This window comes from Tyto alba, unplaced genomic scaffold (genome assembly GCF_018691265.1).
Source record: "Tyto alba isolate M040663 unplaced genomic scaffold, T.alba_DEE_v4.0 Super-Scaffold_1000006, whole genome shotgun sequence".
Classification (NCBI taxonomy): domain Eukaryota; kingdom Metazoa; phylum Chordata; class Aves; order Strigiformes; family Tytonidae; genus Tyto; species Tyto alba.
The window spans coordinates 12,157,243-12,178,212 of NW_024881272.1; the positions used below are offsets into that span (position 1 = coordinate 12,157,243).

At 37.0% G+C, this 20,970-nt stretch overlaps 1 protein-coding gene across 3 annotated transcripts in view; it reads left to right on the forward strand.

Annotated features, from left to right (window-relative positions):
* VAV3 (vav guanine nucleotide exchange factor 3) overlaps positions 1 to 20,970 on the forward strand; it is a 172,062-nt gene that overhangs the window by 79,261 nt on the left and 71,831 nt on the right. For all 3 annotated transcript variants that reach the window (XM_033000720.2, XM_033000721.2, XM_042784040.1), the window contains exons 11-15: positions 458 to 526; positions 3,025 to 3,111; positions 3,571 to 3,656; positions 4,029 to 4,161; positions 4,492 to 4,601. In XM_033000720.2, the coding sequence (XP_032856611.2) occupies positions 458 to 526; positions 3,025 to 3,111; positions 3,571 to 3,656; positions 4,029 to 4,161; positions 4,492 to 4,601 (485 nt within the window). The remainder of the gene's footprint in view (positions 1 to 457; positions 527 to 3,024; positions 3,112 to 3,570; positions 3,657 to 4,028; positions 4,162 to 4,491; positions 4,602 to 20,970) is intronic.

Genomic DNA, 20,970 nt, shown 5'->3' on the forward strand with positions numbered 1-20,970 from the left:
CAGTGCACAGTTTAGCTGAGATTTTATTGCAAGCATACATCTCTCTCTACAGACGATTCCATGCTTTGGAATGGGATGGCATACTGTATAGTAACGTGCAAATGAACTCAGGTGTTTACCTGTGCTTTCAGCACGCACATACAGTAATGATCTGATTTGGTAAGTTTTAAGTGCGAGACAGACCAAATTAGCTTCTAATGATGGCTCTTTATCAGCTAAAGTCAGTGTTTAGGCTGTACAGCAGTCCTCCTTAAACAGTTGATAATAACCTGTTTGCAGTAGCTTGCACTCAGCTATAGGCTGCTCACTATGGGGTTGAAGATGTGAGTTCCTGGGTTGCATTTTCTGGTTTTGACTTTTTTCTTTTTTTTGGGTGGGGGAACAGTGGGGATGAGCAATGACAACTTCAATTTATAAACTGACAGTGGGTGAAAAGTTTTAATTGCTCTGTCCACAGGAGCTGGTGAAGCACACTACTGATCCCATGGAGAAGGCAAATCTAAAACTGGCACTTGATGCAATGAAGGTAAATATTCATGGCAATGAAGTATTTGTCTTTGTTGGCGGTTAAAATGGTAGCTCAGAACTATGTTTCCTGGAGGAGATCATGTTGTTCTTAGCACATCAAACATATTTTCACAGGTCACTATGAGCTTTGTGAGTATGTCAGGGCAAATATATAGTTTGAGGGCTTTTGTTCAAGTCTGGTAAACAAGTTCAGTAGTTTTCTGAAGTGGAGGGTTTATGAAATGGAGCTTCCTTATTTCAGTTTACTTCTACATCATTTGTTCTGTCATACAATGAGATGAAAAATAAGTGTTTCAGTAATGTTGGTCTCATGTCCAAAATTTAGGAATATTTCTGCCACTAAGTCGATTCTAATCAAGGTCAGTAGTTTCCCAGTGAGATAGAGACTGTTATCTTTCTTCATAAGACTTTTCTTTTGTCCTATTAACATGATCTCTGTGGTTTACCTTTGAAAGCAGTAGTGTCTTTCTGGAGGTAAAGCATCTGTCACTGTATATTCACCTGTAAGTGGTACGAACAAATGCTTTATAAAATAGCTTTACTGCCTTATGGATAAGGTAAAAAACTATGTGTTCCACCACAGAGCGTCAGAAATGAAGCACAGTTCTGCTTCAGTTGGTTACATGGCATGAATTGTGAGATTCATGTGCTGGACTTGTGAAATTTCCTCTATCCTTTGTGTGGAAAGTGGGGAAGAAGCCTACATGGCATAGGTCATATCTCCTGTTGTAATCTGTTATGGTCCACATAAGATGCTGAAGTCAGAATAGGTTAGTTTTGGGTCACACAGCTGTGTCATTATGTGACTGTCTGCCTTGAATGCCTGGAATACAGACAGGCTCATGAATGAGATGTTTGGTTCCCCTTTTTTGTTGTCTGTTTTTGTACAGCGAATGCAGAGAGCACCAGCGGTTTAATCTCCCAAAGAGAGATGCCTGAAATGGGATGGCACAGTGTTGCTTCCATCTAGTGGCAAGCCATGCATCCTGGCTGCTGCAAACTGGCTAGGAAAATAACCCTGTTCCTTTATTCCCCCTGGTCCCCCTTTTTCTTTCCTGTTTGCTGGCGTGCTTCATTGTTTTTGGTGGCTGTTGGACTGAAAGTAAAAGACCAAATCAGAAATCTCTTGCTGTGGCACTTACGTGCTGGCTAGTAGGACATAAGCAGTCAATTAAAAAAACCCCTCAAACCACCCACCCCTCCCCCAACCCACCAAAAAATCGAGGTATGAGCATATCTCTTAAGGTTGCAGCATTGTTTCCCTCTTGATTTACTGTACCTTCTTACAATACTCCGTGCCAGTGTGGTAGAAGTAACTGCAGCATTGGTATGTTGCTTCTAAAAACTGTGGTGTGGCTGCTGAAAATAAAATGGCTTTGGAAAAACTATTAGCAAAGTGGTACTGCCCCCCAAGAAAGAAAACTCTAGGAAAGATTATGCTGTCAGATTTCTTTTAGTAGCAAGAAGAAAGGTTATTTAATTTCTACACTAACTCTCTTAAGATTGATGTGAACGTATCCAGTACAGATTCATTTGGGAAGCCAGCATAATGACTGCAGCTATTCTTAGATTCTGATTAAAAAGGTCTTAGGAAGAAGATGTATTTTTCTCCCACCCTCCAAATTTGTGACCGTATTGAAGGAATATTGTACAGGCAAGTTGTGAAGATCAGAATGGCTTTTCTAGCTGCTGTTCTCAGCATCCCTGACCTTACCAATTACCTCTTCTGCTCACTCTTCACCTTTAACCATAAACAGAGAAGCCCCAGAAATTGTTAGTATTACTCAAGCATGTTCAGATCATTTTAAAGGCTTAGTGAAATGTGTACAAGCACATGTTCTGGTAAAGGGGACAGTAATGATCTCAACCTGCGACTTCAGGTAGTATATCCTGTTAAAAGCCCCTTTTAAATTTTTATGTGTAATGGGTTCTTGCTGCTGTGCCACGGGAAGAGCAAGATCCCACTACTACTGGGGCAGTAGCTTCTTCTCTCCTAATAAGCATCCAGGCTTATGATATGTTTAAACCTTACATGATGCTTTTGAGTTGCCTTACGTATGTTTTCTACTATATGCTTTATTTACCTTCTGTTTTATTCCCAGATATTGGATGTTGTTGACTGCTTTTTTGGCAGTGTGATGCATAAATTACGCTTACATCTTTAATATTGAAAACAAGACATTAACAAAAATCAGAAAAAATCAGCCCTTTTTTACAATTTATTATGTGTTTCCCTCTTTCTTGCTACTAAATTTGTATTTCAATTGATATGATGAAGAAAGTTGTAAATATGATTGAAGATAAGCAGAAGCTTTTTTCCTTCTTTATTTAGACATACATGTTGGTAATTCTTGAACCTTAAAGGTAGCTTTTTAAAAAAATTACTAAATATGCAGATAAGTTAAAGACAAAATTAGAAATAAATTTACCAATATAATATACTGAAGTGATATGTTGTGAAAAACTGTTTTTTCTTTTTTTCTGTTGATGCTCTAGGACTTGGCTCAATATGTAAATGAAGTGAAGAGAGATAATGAAACACTCCGTGAAATTAGACAGTTTCAACTATCAATAGAGAATTTGGTATGTGATACGTTTCATTTATACAGTTTTTAAATCACTTTTGATCAAATATATTGTTAGATGTATTTTTTCCCCATTTCATATGAGATTATAGTATTCTTGGTAATATTTAAGAATGCTTTGCTTGGTTTAGAATGAGATGAATATTTAAGTCCAGAAATCTCTGCTATTTTGGGGGTCTGTAGTTAAATTATATTTGCATAGTTAAAGTTTTGTATTTGCACAGTGACTCAGGTGTTTTTGTAATGGGAACACTTTTCCCATTTGAAGACAAAAATGGAATGGCCTGGCCTGATGAATTAATGTATTTAGTTTAGATGAAAGTGAGGAAAAGGTGGTGTTTTCAGGCCTGAAAAGCCCTTTTTTTGGGGGTAAGAGGAATGAGTGGTCTAACATATGAATATGTTGTCATCTTGACACTTTTGCAATATTGAATTGTACATATTACTTCTGTTGCAGAATCATTCCCTCTTACAGTATGGAAGACCTCAAGGTGATGGGGAAATAAGGATAACTACATTAGATAAACGTGCAAGGCAAGACAGGTGATGGCAAGACTTCTGATGTTTTCTATTAAAAAGCCTGTAAAGTAACGTTCTTAGACGTCAGCTCAATGATTCTTCAGAGTACTTTTCATTTCACTGTGCATTCACAGAACCTATCCACCATTTACCAAATGAATTTACAAAGTGATTCATGGGAAGTTAGCTATTACATTATCATCTAAGATCACCCAAGTCCCTTGCAAGTAGTAAGTCTCTAGCAAAAACACCTCCAGTATTATTTGTTTCGTTATTCAGGAGTTTAGTTGTTCACCTTCAAAATTTTAAGTGCCATGGGCAAAGGTATGTAAAGTAAGACCTTGGGTGTTGGCTTTCTGGAGTGTTTTTAACCATCTTTATATTGTATTTTCATAGGCATATCTTCTTGTTTGATCTAGCTGTAATTGTTTGCAAACGGAGAGGTGATAATTATGAAATGAAGGAAATAATAGATCTTCAGAAATACAAAATTACAAATAACCCTACTACTGATAAAGAAAATAAGAAGGTAAATATTTGTTGCTAATTCATATAAAATGTGTATTGTTAGCAGCATTTTGAAACATCTTGCAGGAGTTCAGAATGTATATACAATCTATTTCCAAAGTTTGATGCTTAAATGTAAGCTGAAGTAAATATAAGGTGTATCAACTTTGTTTATTTTGATGTAATTAAAATGTTTGAGTAAGTAATTTCTAAGTGAACACAATAATGTGGTCTTGCTGTTCCCAGAATTGGGGAACTAAGAATTTTATAAATGCTTATGCTTCTTTTCCACCACCCCGCCTTTCCTTTCTTCATAACTGATGACGTTTGTATTGCCAATCTTTTTATGCAGTGGTCTTATGGCTTCTACCTCATTCATATCCAAGGTCAAAATGGTTTAGAAGTTTATTGCAAAACTAAAGACTTGAAGAAAAAATGGCTTGAACAATTCCAGATGGCTCTGTAAGTATCTTTTTATTAAAGTAGAATCACGTTCATCACCATTGTAAGGATATCACTTAAATTATGCTGAGCTGTGTTCATGCTTTGATTTTTTTAATACAGCCTAGTTACCTATATTATTTGACTTGCTGAGGTAGAACTAACATCCTCATGAACAGATTATTTCCCTGAAACTCCTCTTGGAAAAGAAAGAGGGCACTCTAGGCTATGTATTAATTTCCAACTTGGGTGCTAAGACTGTTTTAGTAATACCGTCTTAAGCAACCAGGGGGAAATATTAATTATTTTAGCAATAAATATCTAACATAATAGTGACACTTTTTCTCCTCCCATTTTTATTTTGATTAATTGAAATATATTTTTGAAAGATGATGCTGATGATTTGAGAGGGGATTCTGGCATCTTTCCTAGTGGCTTTTAATTAATGTTTTATTTAGTATTTGGATGAAGTTGCTTGGCTTATTAAATTTAGTTTCAGAAGACTGATTTCCTTTATATGTTTTTACCTAAAGGAGGAGGTTGCTTTATACTTCTTGAAAAGTTCTTCAGGTGTACCACAGTGGATTACATTATTGTTATGCAGCATGAGCTTTATTTCCATTTCTGATCCTTGTCAGAAAGACAAACATGATTATTGACACCTCAGGTATTCTGATTAAATTTACAATATATGAACAAGAGAACCGGATGACAGGGCAATGCTTACTTTATGGTTAAAAAAAAAAAAAAAAGTGTGAGGGGGAGTAAGATACTCGCAGTGAAAATAGAGAGACTGCATTAATAAAGATTGTTTTGGATATGATGGTAAAAGTATGTGGGTTTGGAAAAAAGGCTATTATGAGCTTATAAGAGTGAAACTCGCTCATAAACTATATATATATATTTATTTAAAACCTTAGTATGATGAGTATGTTGCAGAAAGCTGACTACTTTGCCTCTTTATGTCCTTGCACTCTCCCTGTTACACTTTGTGCACTGGCATTGATAATTACTTAAACATAGGTAAAATGTGTACGAAAAGCTTGAGGAATTCAGATTTATCAGGTGTAGCATCGCAAGTATTGATCACTCTTCAGTTGTCCTGTCTCAGTGCACAAAAAATCCCAACCAACCCAAACAAGTCAGCCAAGGAGGGCAGTAAGAGAGCTATGTTTTTTTCCCAGGAGCATATCTTCAGTTCTTCCCAAACACTTTAATGGTTCTGTGCAGGAATGCCCTCTCACTGCCGTGTGTGAGGTGAGTGAGTGCAGCTGCATGTCCTTATGCAGCGTTAGGCACCAGCCAGTGCCCCGAGCTGCTCGTGCATGCGCCTTTGCGAGCAGCGGTTACTGCTGCCAGTTTCCCTGTGTGAGCAGAACAAACGGGACCTGAAGGGTTGACAAATTCACGTGCTACTCTTTCCTCTTGGGCAGATGGAGTTGGTCATTGAAAATGAGTGGTTGTGTCAGCCTTGTCTTGCATGGATGTTTGTGCTTCTCGCAATCCTATACCTCTAGTTTAATCTTTTCCCACTGAAGGCTGTAATGCAGAGGCATGGGAACTGGAGCAGCAGGATTGCTGCAGGTCAGGGATGAGGTGCAACAGGACATAATGGCATTATTTGCATCGGGCAATGCTTTTGCTTCCTTATATTTATAACCACTAGGATTGAAAACAATGGGGACCTTTTATGCTTTCCAAAGTTTTTATACCTTTCCCCCATGTCTGTTACATGAGTCTGACTTCATAGCATATTTCCCTCATCAGCTTTCCCAAAACATATCTCAGTGTATGTAGCGATAATTATGGTCTGATGCATGCTGAGGCACAAGAGTTTGTATTTGGGAATAAGCTAAGGCAAGTGTTTTGAACAATTTGCTGGTTTGATGTGTTGTTTTCAGGGATCTCATTGTCTACCATGTAGGTTATCTGTCCTAGTGTGATTCTACTCTGAAAAGCGGCCATGATTGAAATTATGCTGTTATTCATCATACTCAATTATAATTGCTGCTTCCATGTGCAAAATACTTCTCATAACTTAAAAATCTTACTGAGACTGCAGAACCAGCACAGTCAAAGAGGTGAATTACATTATTTTTTGATTATCAGAAATGATTTTGTTTACTGAGTTCCAGACAGAAATTTCAATGCTACTTTGTTGCATTCAGGATAGCATTCTGTATTAAGTCAGGTCTGTACAAGTGTTAATCTAAGAACATAACAAGGCAACAAGTTAGGATCTCTCTTAATATTTTTAAATTAAGAATTAACCTCATTGCCACCAAAACAGCTTTATTGGCATGACCATGTTAGCTAGAGTGTAATTTTTTTATTTTTATTTTTTAGGAGCTTAGCTGTTTATACCAGTGTATGAACAACAGTAATGATCGTTATAGTAGTGAAAAGGCACCTGCTGTTGAGATGCTGGTGTCATTGAGATGAGAATTTGTCTCCACATTGGGAAGCTTATGTTATTGATGAAGTATGAAATTGAGAACACTGCTTTGCTGGCTGGACTTGGTTTAGGTTTGGATGGCAGGAATACATCAGACACATTTGATATGGAAAATCTTTAAAGGAAGGAAGGATGAAATCCTAGTGCAATTTCCAGAGTGTTACTTCTCAGACTAGTAAATTTCTGTTAGAAAACTAGTTTCACAAACCTGTGAAAATATTCTATCTCTTAGCCAGCTCTGTTGTTACTGTGGTATATTGTGAGTTGTTTTGTTGTGAGAGGGGTTGGGAACGATGGGTTACTGGTCACAAGAAACTGAATAAATTGTCCTTATTCATATGGCACTTCTGTTGCTACAGTATGTATTTGCTGCTTTTCTGAGACTACTACTTTATTTAGAAAGTATGTAACACCAAAACACCGCAGTTTTTATTTTTCCTAAGAATTTCACGAGGGTTATTGATGAAGCTTGTTCATACACTACATCCTCAGCAGCAATGATACTGTGGCATGTCTGCACTGAATTTGATGCTATTAACCTACTCACAATACTCTCCACAGTCGAGGCTGTGTCCCCTCCTCTCCTTCCTGCTGCCATGGCCCAGCCCTCCACCCCTCTAAAAAATAAAAAATGTGTACAAACGTAAAATATCTGATTATTTGGGAGCATGAGATTTTCTAGATGACAATAAAATGGACACTGGGGCAGCACAGTTAACACTACAGTCAAGCTCTTGAAGCTGAAACTCTGGTTAGAATAATAAATCTGCTGAGTTTGAGAGGTTTTCGTAAAGCTAGCAGGCAGAGACCAGTGGAAGATGTTTTAACAGGATCCATCATATGGTTGAGTTCTCTCTTGATGTGCCTGTTCCCTCACTGATGCAATGGGAAGTTTTGCATGCACAGGGGGAGTGTAACCGCTCATTGCCTTGGAAGAGAAGTGGTGCTTAACAGTGATAGTGGTTAATTTGAGCAGTTGCTATTTTGTTCTTGGAATTCTGTTCATAGTAATGGATAAGTCTATAACTGTATGGGTAAATAAGCACCTTTTAAAAGGTAGCACTACAAAGACTTTACTATATTAGATGTGGAATGTTTGATTTTAGCATGCCAAGTAGCATTGGTTTAAATGAAAAGTCATTCCATATCCAGGATAATATTAACAGAAGTGTACAGCCAAATTACTGCACCAAATTACTCAGCCAAATTAGAGACATCATGTATTAAGTGAAAGTTTGTCAGCAGTGTGATAAATTGCGTGGTTTATTTGCTGTAATTAAACCATTAAAAACTCAAAAACTGATTGCAAGTGTGAGACACAATTTTGGTAGATTTTCTAGTAGCATATCCTGTCTCATCTCTTTTTTTCCTGTTTTGGAAACAACCAGAAGAACCAGAACAAATATGTAATATCTCATAAAATAGCTACAAATTACATAAAACATTTGATACTTCCATGTTCTTCAAGTTATGCTAAAAGGTAGGAGCATTGATTGGTATTTTCTGTTGTCCTCTAGAAAGCTCTCCTAGAGATGCTTTTCTTACTTTAAAAGTGCTTATTTTTAAAAATAGATGATTAATCTGCGTGTCAATTTATGCTAACAATTCTTTATTAAAAGAAAACACTCCTTGAAAGTTGAAGTTCTCCTCTATTGTATGTGTGTATATACCTCAGTTATATTACTTTGGAACTACTTAGCTGACTAATTATCAGGCTTAATTTCTTATGTGGCAACTGCTTTTCTTGTCATTGCTGTGATGAATTTAATTCTCTTTTATTTCATAATGGCATGATAGAATAAATACTGAAAGAAAATATATTAATTATTACTACAGCGGTCTCATGTTGATGCTAAACATTTGCTTCCATCCACTAAATATTTCTTTGGGTGTAGTTTGTTTCTTGATCACAGCAGAGCATAGAGCAGGTGTGTGCTGTCTTTTTCACAACAGCAGAGACCTTTTCCATGAAAGGCCACATATTGTATTTTCCCACTGACTTAATATCTGAATCCATTAGTGTAATACAACATGCAATAGCTTATGCTGGTTTGTGCTGAATTTATCTTGTCATCATGATGTCCAGTCTGCTAATTTAATTAAGTCTTTTTCTGGTTTCTCAGTTGTGCTTTGTAATCCACTCTAAAAATGGCCATCAGCAAATTTGTCTTCAGTATATATTCCTAGATAGGAACATATTACACAGAAACGCAATTTAAAAGGTAATCACCGAAGAATTTAGGTTGCAAGGGGTGTGTGGAGATTGTATGCTTCAGCCTGCTGCAGGGCTTAGGGGTGCTCAGGGCCTTGTCAGCCTGAGTTTAGTACTGTTGCATTTCAAGATGCACAGAACCAATATTTCAAAGTCTCATGCAACAGTGTTGTAATTCTAACATGCCCTTTAATTAGGCTTTACTCAACAAACTGAGAAGTGCATGACAACATATTGCAGGCAGAGGAACAGGCCTTTCTTTAATGTACTTAGTTAAAATTTCACCTTCAAAAGTACTATGATTGTAGTTTCTGCTTTGACGTTGTTACTGCAGTTGCAATATTAATGTCATGTCTAATTAGTAATGCCTGAAAATCAGTGGGAAACACATGATCATTATAGTGATTAGGGTATGCATTAATTGCATGGAGTTAATGATTTTTTTTTTTGTTTAAATATCCAAATAAAATAGATTTCAGACATGAAAGATGTACAGCCCTCAAAAAAAAATGATTTTAGCTGTAATTACACTGTGTTTAAGTTTTAGGTCACTACAGGGTTTGTGCAGCAGCTCAGGTACATTCTATTTTTGAAAAATTGACATTTCAGTTAGACATAAATTCACTCCCTGTAACTCAAGGGACTCAGAACACATCATCTGTTTTTAAGGAAATAATCCAGAGATTCACTGAATCTCAAAACTGATAGGTGTGTGTGCAGCGTTTTAGATCAGGCAAGCTATATAAATTGTAGATAGAGCTCATTGGTTGTCTAAGATGTAAAGAAAAATTGTATAAGAAACAAGGTAGGTGAAAAGTGTTCTCTTACCTATTACCATACCTATTTCCAAATCTGGTTTGCACTCTGTGACTAATAACTTTGGTCAGATTCAGCTCCAATGGATCTGTTCCCTCAGATAGTGCATTAATAATGCATATGCATTAAGACTTCTTCTGAGAGAATATTTGAGTTCTGACATATTGAACACTGACATACTAAATTAAAGCTTTCTTATCAGAACACTTTAAAAGCCTTAGATATCTGCTGCATTTTTCAAATAGCTTGCAAAGGTGTTTCACTTATACCAACCTCACATAGGTTACCAAAGCAATAAACAAACATGTCTGGCTGGGCTTCTCCATCAGTATAAATATTTCAGTACTGCAAAAATGAATGCCAAGTTCATGTCTGTCAAAGAAGAATGGTTGCCTGTTCTTTGCTATGCCTCCGGTTGTTTTTGATCAAATGTTTTTCAGGGTTATAAGCAACCATTCACAACTTATTTATAGTTATGCAAATTCTTTAGATTATTCCAGACACAGCAAGAACTGTGTGAACATCCTGTATATGATGAAGAGCACAGTGTAAGCACATCATAGAATGTGAAAGCAAACCAGAATTTATGGAAACAGTCTGTAAACTCTTGGAGATGATAAATACACTTTGATATTATGTTTTCTGGTTTGCAAAAATCAAAGATTTCCCAGTCCTTATGGTTTTACAACTTACAACATGTGAGGTATATTACTATGAAAATTAATAAGGGTTCCTCAAAATTCAGTGAAATAAATTTGTAGTGACACTACATCATAAAAATAAAGTACCACCATCTAAATACCGTTTTTTTTGCACAAACTTAGTTTTTTTCAGTCTTTAAAAATGGAATGTCGCATTACATGTTTGTCCTGATACTTTGGTTATATGGTTAGATATCCTAGTTTCTCCCTGTAAACCAATGCTACTTTGGTTTCTTAGCAGATTTAGGTGTTTGTCCAGTAATTTACAAGTTTAGGGTTGTATGCATACTATATCTTTACATTTTTTATGCCAAATCATAAATATTTGTTTTCAGTTAAGTGTAAATATATGATAAAATATCTAAGGCTTAGCAAGACAAGCAACTTTGTAAATCTGAATTTGTTAGACTTAGAACTTTCACAAATAAGATGCAGCCAGTGAATATTAAAGTATATAAAGTACTGATGCTTTTGATTTACAAATACTGATGTATGACAGAACTTTGTTCCTATCTGATGGGGTTTAAAAACGTTATCCAGGAATAGATTAGCTCAAAGCAGTCCATCTCCCATACTTTTCAGGGAAGTAGGCTGATAAGGAAGAAGAGCCATTATCTTGTTTGAAACAATGCAGTACATTTCCAAAAAGTTAACAAGATAATTTCCTTGATCTCAAAAAAGCCACTCATCATATGATCAAATAAGCAAATTTGCTAGCAAAGTCTTAGAAGTTGTGCATTCTTGATCAAAAGCGCAATTTACTTGTGGTATGGTAAATTTAATTATATAACGTGTCATCTTGATGGAGGCTCTTTGATGTGACAAACCAGAATGTTTGAGTATTACCATATGGAGAATTGATTGATTGATTAATTTAGTAAATAGCATCTTCAAAGATGATTCTGAAATATAAGAGCCTATCTGGAACAGAGAAAATTAATTATCTGTAAGTAATCAGCATTGCTCCTGAGAAGGTAGAAAAGAAGCTGAAAATCATCCTTTGTGGATGGCATTGACCACCTCTTAGTGAGAATACTCCTTAAGATTGCCAGTTTCGCTCTTCACCTTTTTACAGTAAATAAATCCTTCTAAAGATCAAAAAAGTATTATTTGTTTGTGGTTGTGTCTCTGCACTCATGTTAATTTATTACACGAGTGCCTTTCAATTAGATGCTAGCATGTTGTATGTTGTAATCTGTTGAAATGGTGGTAGTAGCACAGAGTCAGAATGTTTTGTGTGGAAAGAAGGGATAGTGCAACTGTAGGGCTGGTTCTGCAGTTCGCGAGGAACAGGATTCTAGAGGAAGTTTGTTGTGTATCAGAGCAGGGAGTGAGTTTGAGCATCTCTTGGGATCAGCTTTGCATGAAATTTCTCATATGAGGTTTGGCTGAAAGCTTTTTGTCTTAACAGTGACAAATATGGTTTTCTGTTTCTTAACTTCTGCTGTCCATGTTATTACATTAGTCACATATTCAAATGTTTTAAGTTAGCTATATTCTATGGTCTAATTAAATTTTCCAAAATTTTCTTAGCTGCTTAGTACCAGTTGTCATGGCTAACTTCAAAGGTGCTTAAAATTTTGAAAGGAGGTCACTTTGGCACAAAACAGGAATTTTAACTTAGCGTGTCTTCATAAATAATTTCTTTTAGCAATTAATAACTTAGAAACACTTATGGCAGATCCAGGTCTATTGATGCATTTTCTGCAGTGTTGTCAAAAATTAATACAATAAGTAAAACTGGAATGAAAATTTTCAGTGTCCTCGGGTATTAACCTGTGCCATTTTCTTTATAGGATATACTGCATGAATACAGCATCAGATTTCATGTCACATACACTTTAAAATGTTCTTCAGCAGTTCATGCTCAGGGTGTCCATAATTCTGAACAGTTCTGTACAGAGCATTTTAAATTATTATAAGCATAACATGGAGTGCAGAATAATAACAGCTCTCAAATGCAAAGGTCTAACTCAGGGTTGAGAGTTGAGGAGAGTTCAAGGTATTGAGTTTTATCTGAGCTCCCTGTAGTATTTCTTCTTTTACTACTTAAACCAGTTGCAATTCACTGCAGGCTCCTTATCTGATACTTCGTGCATCTGCTTATTTGTTATGCCTCTGGGCTCACAGGTGGGCATACATACATTAACTATTCTCTAAAGCCAAGTTTTAATCAAGTGAAATGGCTACGCAGTTTCAAATATAATGCACGTAAAACATTATGGGATATTTTGTAAGCATCTACATACAATTGAACACTGTGTAATTTCTTGTGACATGATTGGATTTCTCGAGGAGACTGATATGGGAAAAAGATCTTTAAAACTTGACTTAAATAGCATTTCTGCAAAAATGAGTCAAAATCCAAACCCAAGAAGTGCCATTAGAATGTCCTAGCAAGTTTTTACCTTTTTGGGGGAAACTGTCAACCCCAAAGAAAGGGCAGCTGTCTCACTGTACTGTTATGCAGAACCTGTGACTCTGTTGGACAGCCTGTTCCCAACCCAAGAGCTTCCGTATCTGGGCACTTTCTGCTGTTCCAGGTCACTCTGAAAAGACACACTTGGGAGATTGGTGCTGGGGGAAGATAAAGTTCCTCTTCCATCCAAGTTGACAGTCCCACTGAGTTATGACAATCTGGAGGAACATCTCTGGGTTTAAATGATATGTGTGAAGTTTATTGTCAGTCCCCTGAGACAAATGGCTCAATTCAGTCAGTGTTTACAATGCCTTTGCTTTCTCTGTATTTAACAGAAGTGATCTACTCAACAGTGCCTAGGTCAGCACCTGCTCTTGTTGGTATCCTGTCTTGTTTTGCAGCTAATTCACTTTTGAAAGGAGCTTTCTTGATCCATTTGCAAAGGGTTGCTCTTGCATTTCTCCGTGTGATGTATTTGTTCTTTATTTTCCCACATGTGCTGCAATTAAGCGTGTATATGCTTTTTGTGGTAGAAAAATGATGTGTATATATCCGAGGAATGACAAACGTTTTTCTTTACTTGCCCCCCATAATAAGTTTTTCCTTCCAGTTTAAGATAAAAATTTCATTTAAAAATTCTTGAAGTCTGGGAAGGAGAAGCTGAGTTGTCAATTAAGTACTCCAGAGAAGCAATTTTTCAACATTGAGATCTTTGTTAAAGGGTGTAAGCAACACCTTCTCAGTGGCCTAGACCCAGGGATGGGGGAATCTGTACTGCTCTTGATTGCTGAAGTCAAGTTAGTATTGAAAAGCTGCCAAGGAAGTAATTAAAAAAAATCACCCTCAAAATAGAGAAAGACGGACAGGAGATCTGGTCATTTATGGAGGACAGCAGTGGACCTTGCAGACAGGGTTCCTAAACTACAGGTTTTAACTGGTAGCATTAAAGATAATAGTAAATACATTTAGAATAAACGAAAGATGAGAATTTGTCGTCTTGCTGTGTTCTGAAGTTCTTTTAACTCCTTGCAGAATATGAAGCCACAACATGGTAGACTTCTAGTGCTCTCTGCTGCTGGATACCTTCTTGTTGCTAGTGCTGTGCTATGAGATTGTCACTCATAACCAGGAACCAAAGACTAAAGAATCTAGTTGCTTCTACTCTTTAAATTTTTATAATCCCACCTCTTTTCTTTTGTGTGCTTTTTTCAGTTGGGGCAGTGTGATTTACATTTCATTAATTTTCTATTTAAAATTTAAACTTGCTATAAGAATTTAATTAATCAACATAATACTTTATTTTATTCCTTTATTTTATTTTATTTTATTTTTTTGTCAGATATATTAGGAGCCAGTAGGCTTTCAGTAATATGACCATGCAAAACCAGCTTGAGACAATAGTTCTTAAAGACTGTGAGGGTAATCCTGAAACATCTGAAGGGGAAAACATTCAAGGGAAGATGTACTCAGTATGTTAAAATTTGTGAAATAAGAGGTTTTTTAGATTGTTTATATCTATAGAAATATGGCCTTTATGGAAATAAAGACTGGGATTTTAACGTGTTGCTTCTCCACATGGAGAAATAGGATGAAGAAGCTATAGTAATCTATCTCTTAGCCTTTTATTTATTATCTTGGGGCATGTTATCTGTAGTAATTACATATTTAGTAGAGAGAGAAGATAGAGTTTTGGGGCTGAAAGTTGAGCAGTTTTCCTGGTGCATTTTATTTTGTAAAGTTTAACTGTGTAGAGGAAGTTTAAACTGACAGTAAAAGAAAGTATATTTGTGCTTAGGCCACTGAAGAAATTAAAATTAATTTGTTTAGTCCAACCTGTTGTGAAAGGTACTCTGTATGTTTTTTCTTGTGGGAAACAAACATGAATGTAAGAGTGCTGGTAAAAAATTAAATTGTTGCTATAAGGTAGCGAAATGCCTGTTGTATGTTATTGCTATTCAGGTACATTTTGATCTTAATGTTTTCTCATCAGAATATGGTTTTGGTTAAGTAAGAAAATGACCGTAACAAATCCCATCTAAGCTGCTTAATACTGATGGTGTACACTTTTCATTGCAGTATGCATCTTGCAAACACTTTAGACCCAAGCTGATCCAAGTTCAGTTTTGTAAGATGACATATAGAACCTACACGGTTGGATATGTCTAGATTGCCAAGGTTCATTGCTTTATTTTGACTTAAGTATTGTTGTTTTGGTTGTGACATGTTTGTGTCTTGAGTATTAAGAATTACTTCTAGTTTTTGATCTGTTATCCTAACTGCTGTAGGAAAGAGTTAGAAAACTGTAGCATAAACTGTTTAATTTTATTCATATGTCCAATTATTTTTGGTATTTTGAGGTAGGATAATAGAAATAATTTATTCCTTGTTCTGTAGGCATGGGAATAGGCTTCTGTCCTGGGTTTGAGTGAGTGGTGGGGTTTTTGGTAGCAGGGGAGAGGACTACAGCAGTGCCCCCCTGTGAGAAGCTCCTTGAAGCTTCCTCAGCTCCAAGTCAGACCCACCTCTGTACCAAATCCGAGGCAATCATCTGTGCCTCTGCGATGATGTATTTAAGAAGGGGACCTGGGAAGAGGATTGGGAGTTGTGAGGAGATACAACATCTATGTGAACACCGAGGTCAGTGGAAGAATGGAGGAGGAAACGAGGGGGGAGGAAGTGTGCTGGAGCAGAGACCCCCCTGTATCTTGTGGTGAGATGGCAGGGTGGCTCCCTCTGCCATCCATGGAGGTCCACAGTGGAGCAGACACTGACATGTGGTCTGTGGCGGGGCCTCACACTGTCTCAGGTGATCATAACTGAAGGAGGCCGGGATCCTGTGTGAAGAAGCAGCCGCTGCTGTCATAGTTCTGCACTGGGAGGATTGCAGCATGTGGAGGTATCCCATGCTGGAGCAGCTCTGGAAGGGCTGCAGCCCATGGGAGGGACTCCGGCTGAAGAAAGTTGGCGTCCCATACCAGAGCAACTGGGGAAATACAGTAGCTGGTGGGAGGGACCCAAGTTGGAGAAAGTTTGTGGAGGACTGTCTCCTGGGAGAGGGGGACCATGCTGGAGCAGAGGGAAGAAGTTCCAGAAGTTCCACACATCCCCCCAACCTCTTCTCAAGATGGAAGAAGCAGCAGCACTGACTGAACCCCCCATTCCCTGCCCCCTGCGGTGCTCTGGGACCGGAGGTAGAGATATTGGGAGAAAAGCTGAGCTCGGAAAGAAGGGAGGGGTAGGGGAAGTTATTTTTAAGATGTAATGCTTCTCACTGTCCTATCCTGTCTGTTAAGTGTTGTTGTTAGTGTCTATATTAAATTTATATTCTTCTTTTTCTTCCCCTACTGAGTCTGTCTTTAGCCTGTGACCATAATGGGTGAGTCATCCCTACCTGTCCTATGTCTAATGACAAGCCTTTACTTATTTTCTCCTTCCCAGAGCTGGGGGGGGAAGTAAGCAGCTGCATGGTGCTCATTTGCCATCTGAGCTCAAACCACCAACCCTTGTGCTTTATTTTCTCCTTCTCAGTGATGGGGGACAAGGGGGAGTGAGCATCTGTGTGGTTCTCTGAGCTCAAACCATGACAGCACCTAGGTGTCTTGTCTAATGAGTTAGTTTTTGGTTATCTATAGCAGTGCTCTGTGGTCAGCTGTGCCATTAATCTAGGTGAAGTGTCTTACTAGAATGAATTTTGACTGCAAAAGCTTGTGGAGGACTTGATAATGTGATGCTTTCTGACGCCGTTTATGAAGGTGTTGCATTATGTGGGTGGATGAAGACAGAGTAGGCCTATGATCAATTTACTTTTCTGAGCAGTAAGAGTCAATAGAAAGAAGTGTCACTGCAAACATGGAGAAGTATTTTTAAAAAGGAAATGCTTCTTATGCATAAGGTCAGCAAAAATGGAGTGCTCTGAAGTCTGATGATATCAAGGGCAACTGAATAAGATACCTGGATAACTCTTTTCTACACTGAACACTGCAAACTTTACAGACAAAAGATCTGTTCAGAGATGTAGGATTGACTGAAGATGATGGTCATTCTGCTTCTTGAAGAGTGGCTCTGATGGCTGATACAGAGACGAGAATTGTGTGTCCAAATGACCAAGGAGACTAGCAAGACAGGAATCTGCAGGTTTTTGGGTTGTTGGTATAGCAGTGAATTAGTCCCAGTGGGATTAATATTCAGCGAGTAACTTGGAAAGAGAAAGCTTTACTCAAAAGGCTCAGGGGCAGCCCAAGGACGTTGCTGTAGTGACTGGAGTAAATCTGGTTATGGGGATCCAGTTCTATGCAGGAGAGGGCACTCGTGGTTGTCCCTGACGCAAACTCTGCTGCTGAATTGAGGAGAGAATTTGAAAAATTTTCCTAATATCAGATTCACTCTGTGTATCCTGATGTTTTTGGCTCTGCTAGAGTGTAGGAGTTAAGACAGCCCGGGAAAAAAGTAGAAGAGGGGAAGGGAAACTACTTTTGACTCCCCACATTGCTTGTAGAAATGAGACAGAGTTTTACCATAAAATGAGGAACATGTTCCCTGTCATTATTTATCTCAGATTAAGTTCCTGGTTATTGGGTGACTTCCTGTTCTGGCCACTCATCAAGATTGTTCGACGTCAAAAATGGATAAAAGTTCTAATTTGTGTGAGCCTGGGGCACCCCACAGTAGAAGTTGTTGTGGAAGGGGAGGACTGAGAAGCCTGTGAGAGGGCTTAGCTGGTGATTGTTCGACTGTGATGAGGAGGGAACCCAGTTTAAGTCCTGAATTAGATTATCTTAATGCTAGCCACAGAAATTGCTTCAATATATTTGAAATTTTATAACAGTCATGTGTGGGTTCCTTCCCCACTCCACAAGAAATCATCTGTCTGAAGAAGAAAATATACTTAGTATTAAGCTTAATTTAATATTGACCTAATACTCAGTTTTTCTCTGTGTCTTGGAACATGCCCACAGGTTGGGAAGTAGAAGGGAAAAGAAGATTTGAGAATGATGAAATGTTCTCTTTACTGTGTTGTGGCAGCTCTGGTCTGTGTTCTCAGGGTATCAGTGTAAGGCTTGAATGCTGTAACTAAAAGAGCTTCTATGTGGTTGGACATGACTATGAAAAGTTGTATGCTATGCTGTGACTGCTGTTTTTCTGTTGAAGTTATCAGCTTTATTTAAAAACTCAAAAAATAGTATATGCTATTCAGTGTGAAAGGTTTTGTGGAAAAATATTTCTTACGGTCCTTGTGGTATTTGTGCTTAGACAGTCACAGATGAATTGTGCTTAATCTCAGGTTGGAGACTTTCATATGGTATCGAGTTAGGTTATTTTTGCATTATTTTTGATTTGTTGAAAAGCAATATATTGAAAACTAAAATATCAAACTCCTAGATGCATAAAGTCCCAAACTTTACATTAAAAGACTTGCTACTTGATATATCCTGCTACAGTGCATTATCTCTGATTATTTCAGACTTGTCTGATGTGATATGTAATGTGACTGCAGAACTGGATTTGCCATAATGCACCATGACTGATCAGGTATTAGAATGTGCAAGAGTTTTCCTGTTCACAGTTAGCTGTGCAATACATATTTTTCTACAAAACTTTATTTATTCCACCTCTACATTTATAGTAGATAATACACGTTATCTTTTTTTTTTCTGTTGTAGTTGTTTCTGTTTTTTCTTGTATCATTAATTACCTTCCTATATTGTGCTTTACTTTACTCTGTCTTCAGAGTAAGCATATTATTTCTTATTTTGCACTGTTCTGTTCTACTACCCGTATGAGAATATTGATGGCTGGAAAGTTTGCTTTTACATAAATGTGAATGCTGTTTTTTTTCAGGGGATTTTTTTTTTTTTTTTTTGAGAAGTCATAAAACGCCTTGTTGTATAACATGAATCAACTGATAACAATGTATATAAATATTAATATTTTTAATAGAATATTTATTTATGAAGAGAATCATGAGATAACGGGTAAAATCCTGATCTTTTAAAAATATGATGGACTCTGAAATTTGAGAATATATTTTACTGATGTGTAAACTGAAGTAAAGCACAAGACATTTTCCCATTCCTCTTTGACCTAAAATCTGAGACAATTAGAATGAATGATTAGAAATAGAAAGGAAGAGACAAAAGAAAACTTGAATGTTGCTCTTCTCAGTGAATGCAATGGCATTATTCATTTTAAGACAACTGCTTGGAAGTATGTTCCAAGTCTGCACAAAAAGAAAGACTGAGCAGCAGATTAGGATTCTTCTCTTGCTGATTCCTGCTCTTTCTGCCCAGCATCCTCTGTAATATGCTGAGGCTCCAGTCCCTTCCATAATAATTTAATGTATTGGTGATGCACTTAAGTGGCATCTCCTTTGATTCACTAAACTTTTGTTGTTTGGGATTTTTAGGTTTTTCCTTCGAGGTGATGTGGCTTTAGGGAAAAAAGGGAGAAAAAATATATCTCTTGAGTGGTTGAAAGAAGGGCTAGCAAAATTTAAAAGGTCCTTTTGGTTTATGAATAGTTGCTGTGTGCCCTTTTATGAGCTACTCAGGCTTATGTCTTTTAAAAAAAAGCTATTTTAAAAGGTCTTTGGGCTACCATGCCTTTGGCTAACAAGGAAATACATGAAGCTATATGGTAGTCCAGTGGTAGAGAATATGAAAGATATGTAGGTGGTGAAGAAAGAATGGATTTTTAGATAGAGAATTTGTTGAAGTAATCATCAGAATCTTAAAAACACTAAAATGAAACCTGGTGGGATTTAACGAAACTGAAGGATCCACTCTTCATGATACATTTTTATGGTCCTTAAGAACTGGGTAGTACTTGGAACCAAACTAGTTCCTCCTGTATGTAATAGTGGACAAGATAAACTGAAGTTTGCATTAAATAGCAAAGTTTTATTGTATTATATGTTTCAGTCTTCTATTTCTCTACTTATGCAAGTTGGACAAATGTATCCAAATTTTAGCATACAGTAGAAAGCCAAAGTTTTAAGTCAGTTTAACTGGATAAATCTTCTGTCTTGTTTAGAACATTATAATCCAATAGTTTAGCCTACAGGTGCAATAAAACAACTTACATTGAAAGAAGGTGGAGGGTTTTGTGACAGAACTTCTGTGAGGCAACAGCTTAATTCTTTGCCATTTTAGCACTACGTTTTTTTTTTCCTCTCAAGAATCACTATTACTATTGACTGTAAAATGAAACTAAATGGCTTCATAAAATATAAAGAAACTTAAATAATACTTTTATTATAAAGAAGAATAAACACAATGTGTCATCTTTGTTCTGTTAATAGGAGGTATACTTTCAGTAGTTAATGTATTTCGATCTTTGTGGAAGATAGCCTGAGAGAAGAATGGAAGAGAATTTTTACGTACAAAAGGAAGTTATATAGTCATGTGCTTGTGTTAAACAACTGTGTGAGGTTATAATTTTTTTTCTTTTCATACACTTTGCTTATTATTTTTGATGATTGATTAAAGGAATGGAATTTTTTTTTTTTTTAGTTTGTTCCTTGAAAAATGATCAGATGGTTAGGATTAATTTGATATGCTTTCAAATCTGATGAGTCTTGGCACATTAGGCTGATACTTTTGACATGGTTTTGCAAGCTGTCCTGGTCTGAACCAAACAGTCAACAAAAAGCAGCTTTTGTTGGGAGTGTAAGTACTTGTTCTAGGGAGTTTTCAGGATTGTCCATAGTTAACTGTGTGTAGCCTAAGAGGTTTTAGCAGCCCCTTGGTAAAAATGCCTTGCTCTGCAGAGTTATCAGCCCCGAAATGATA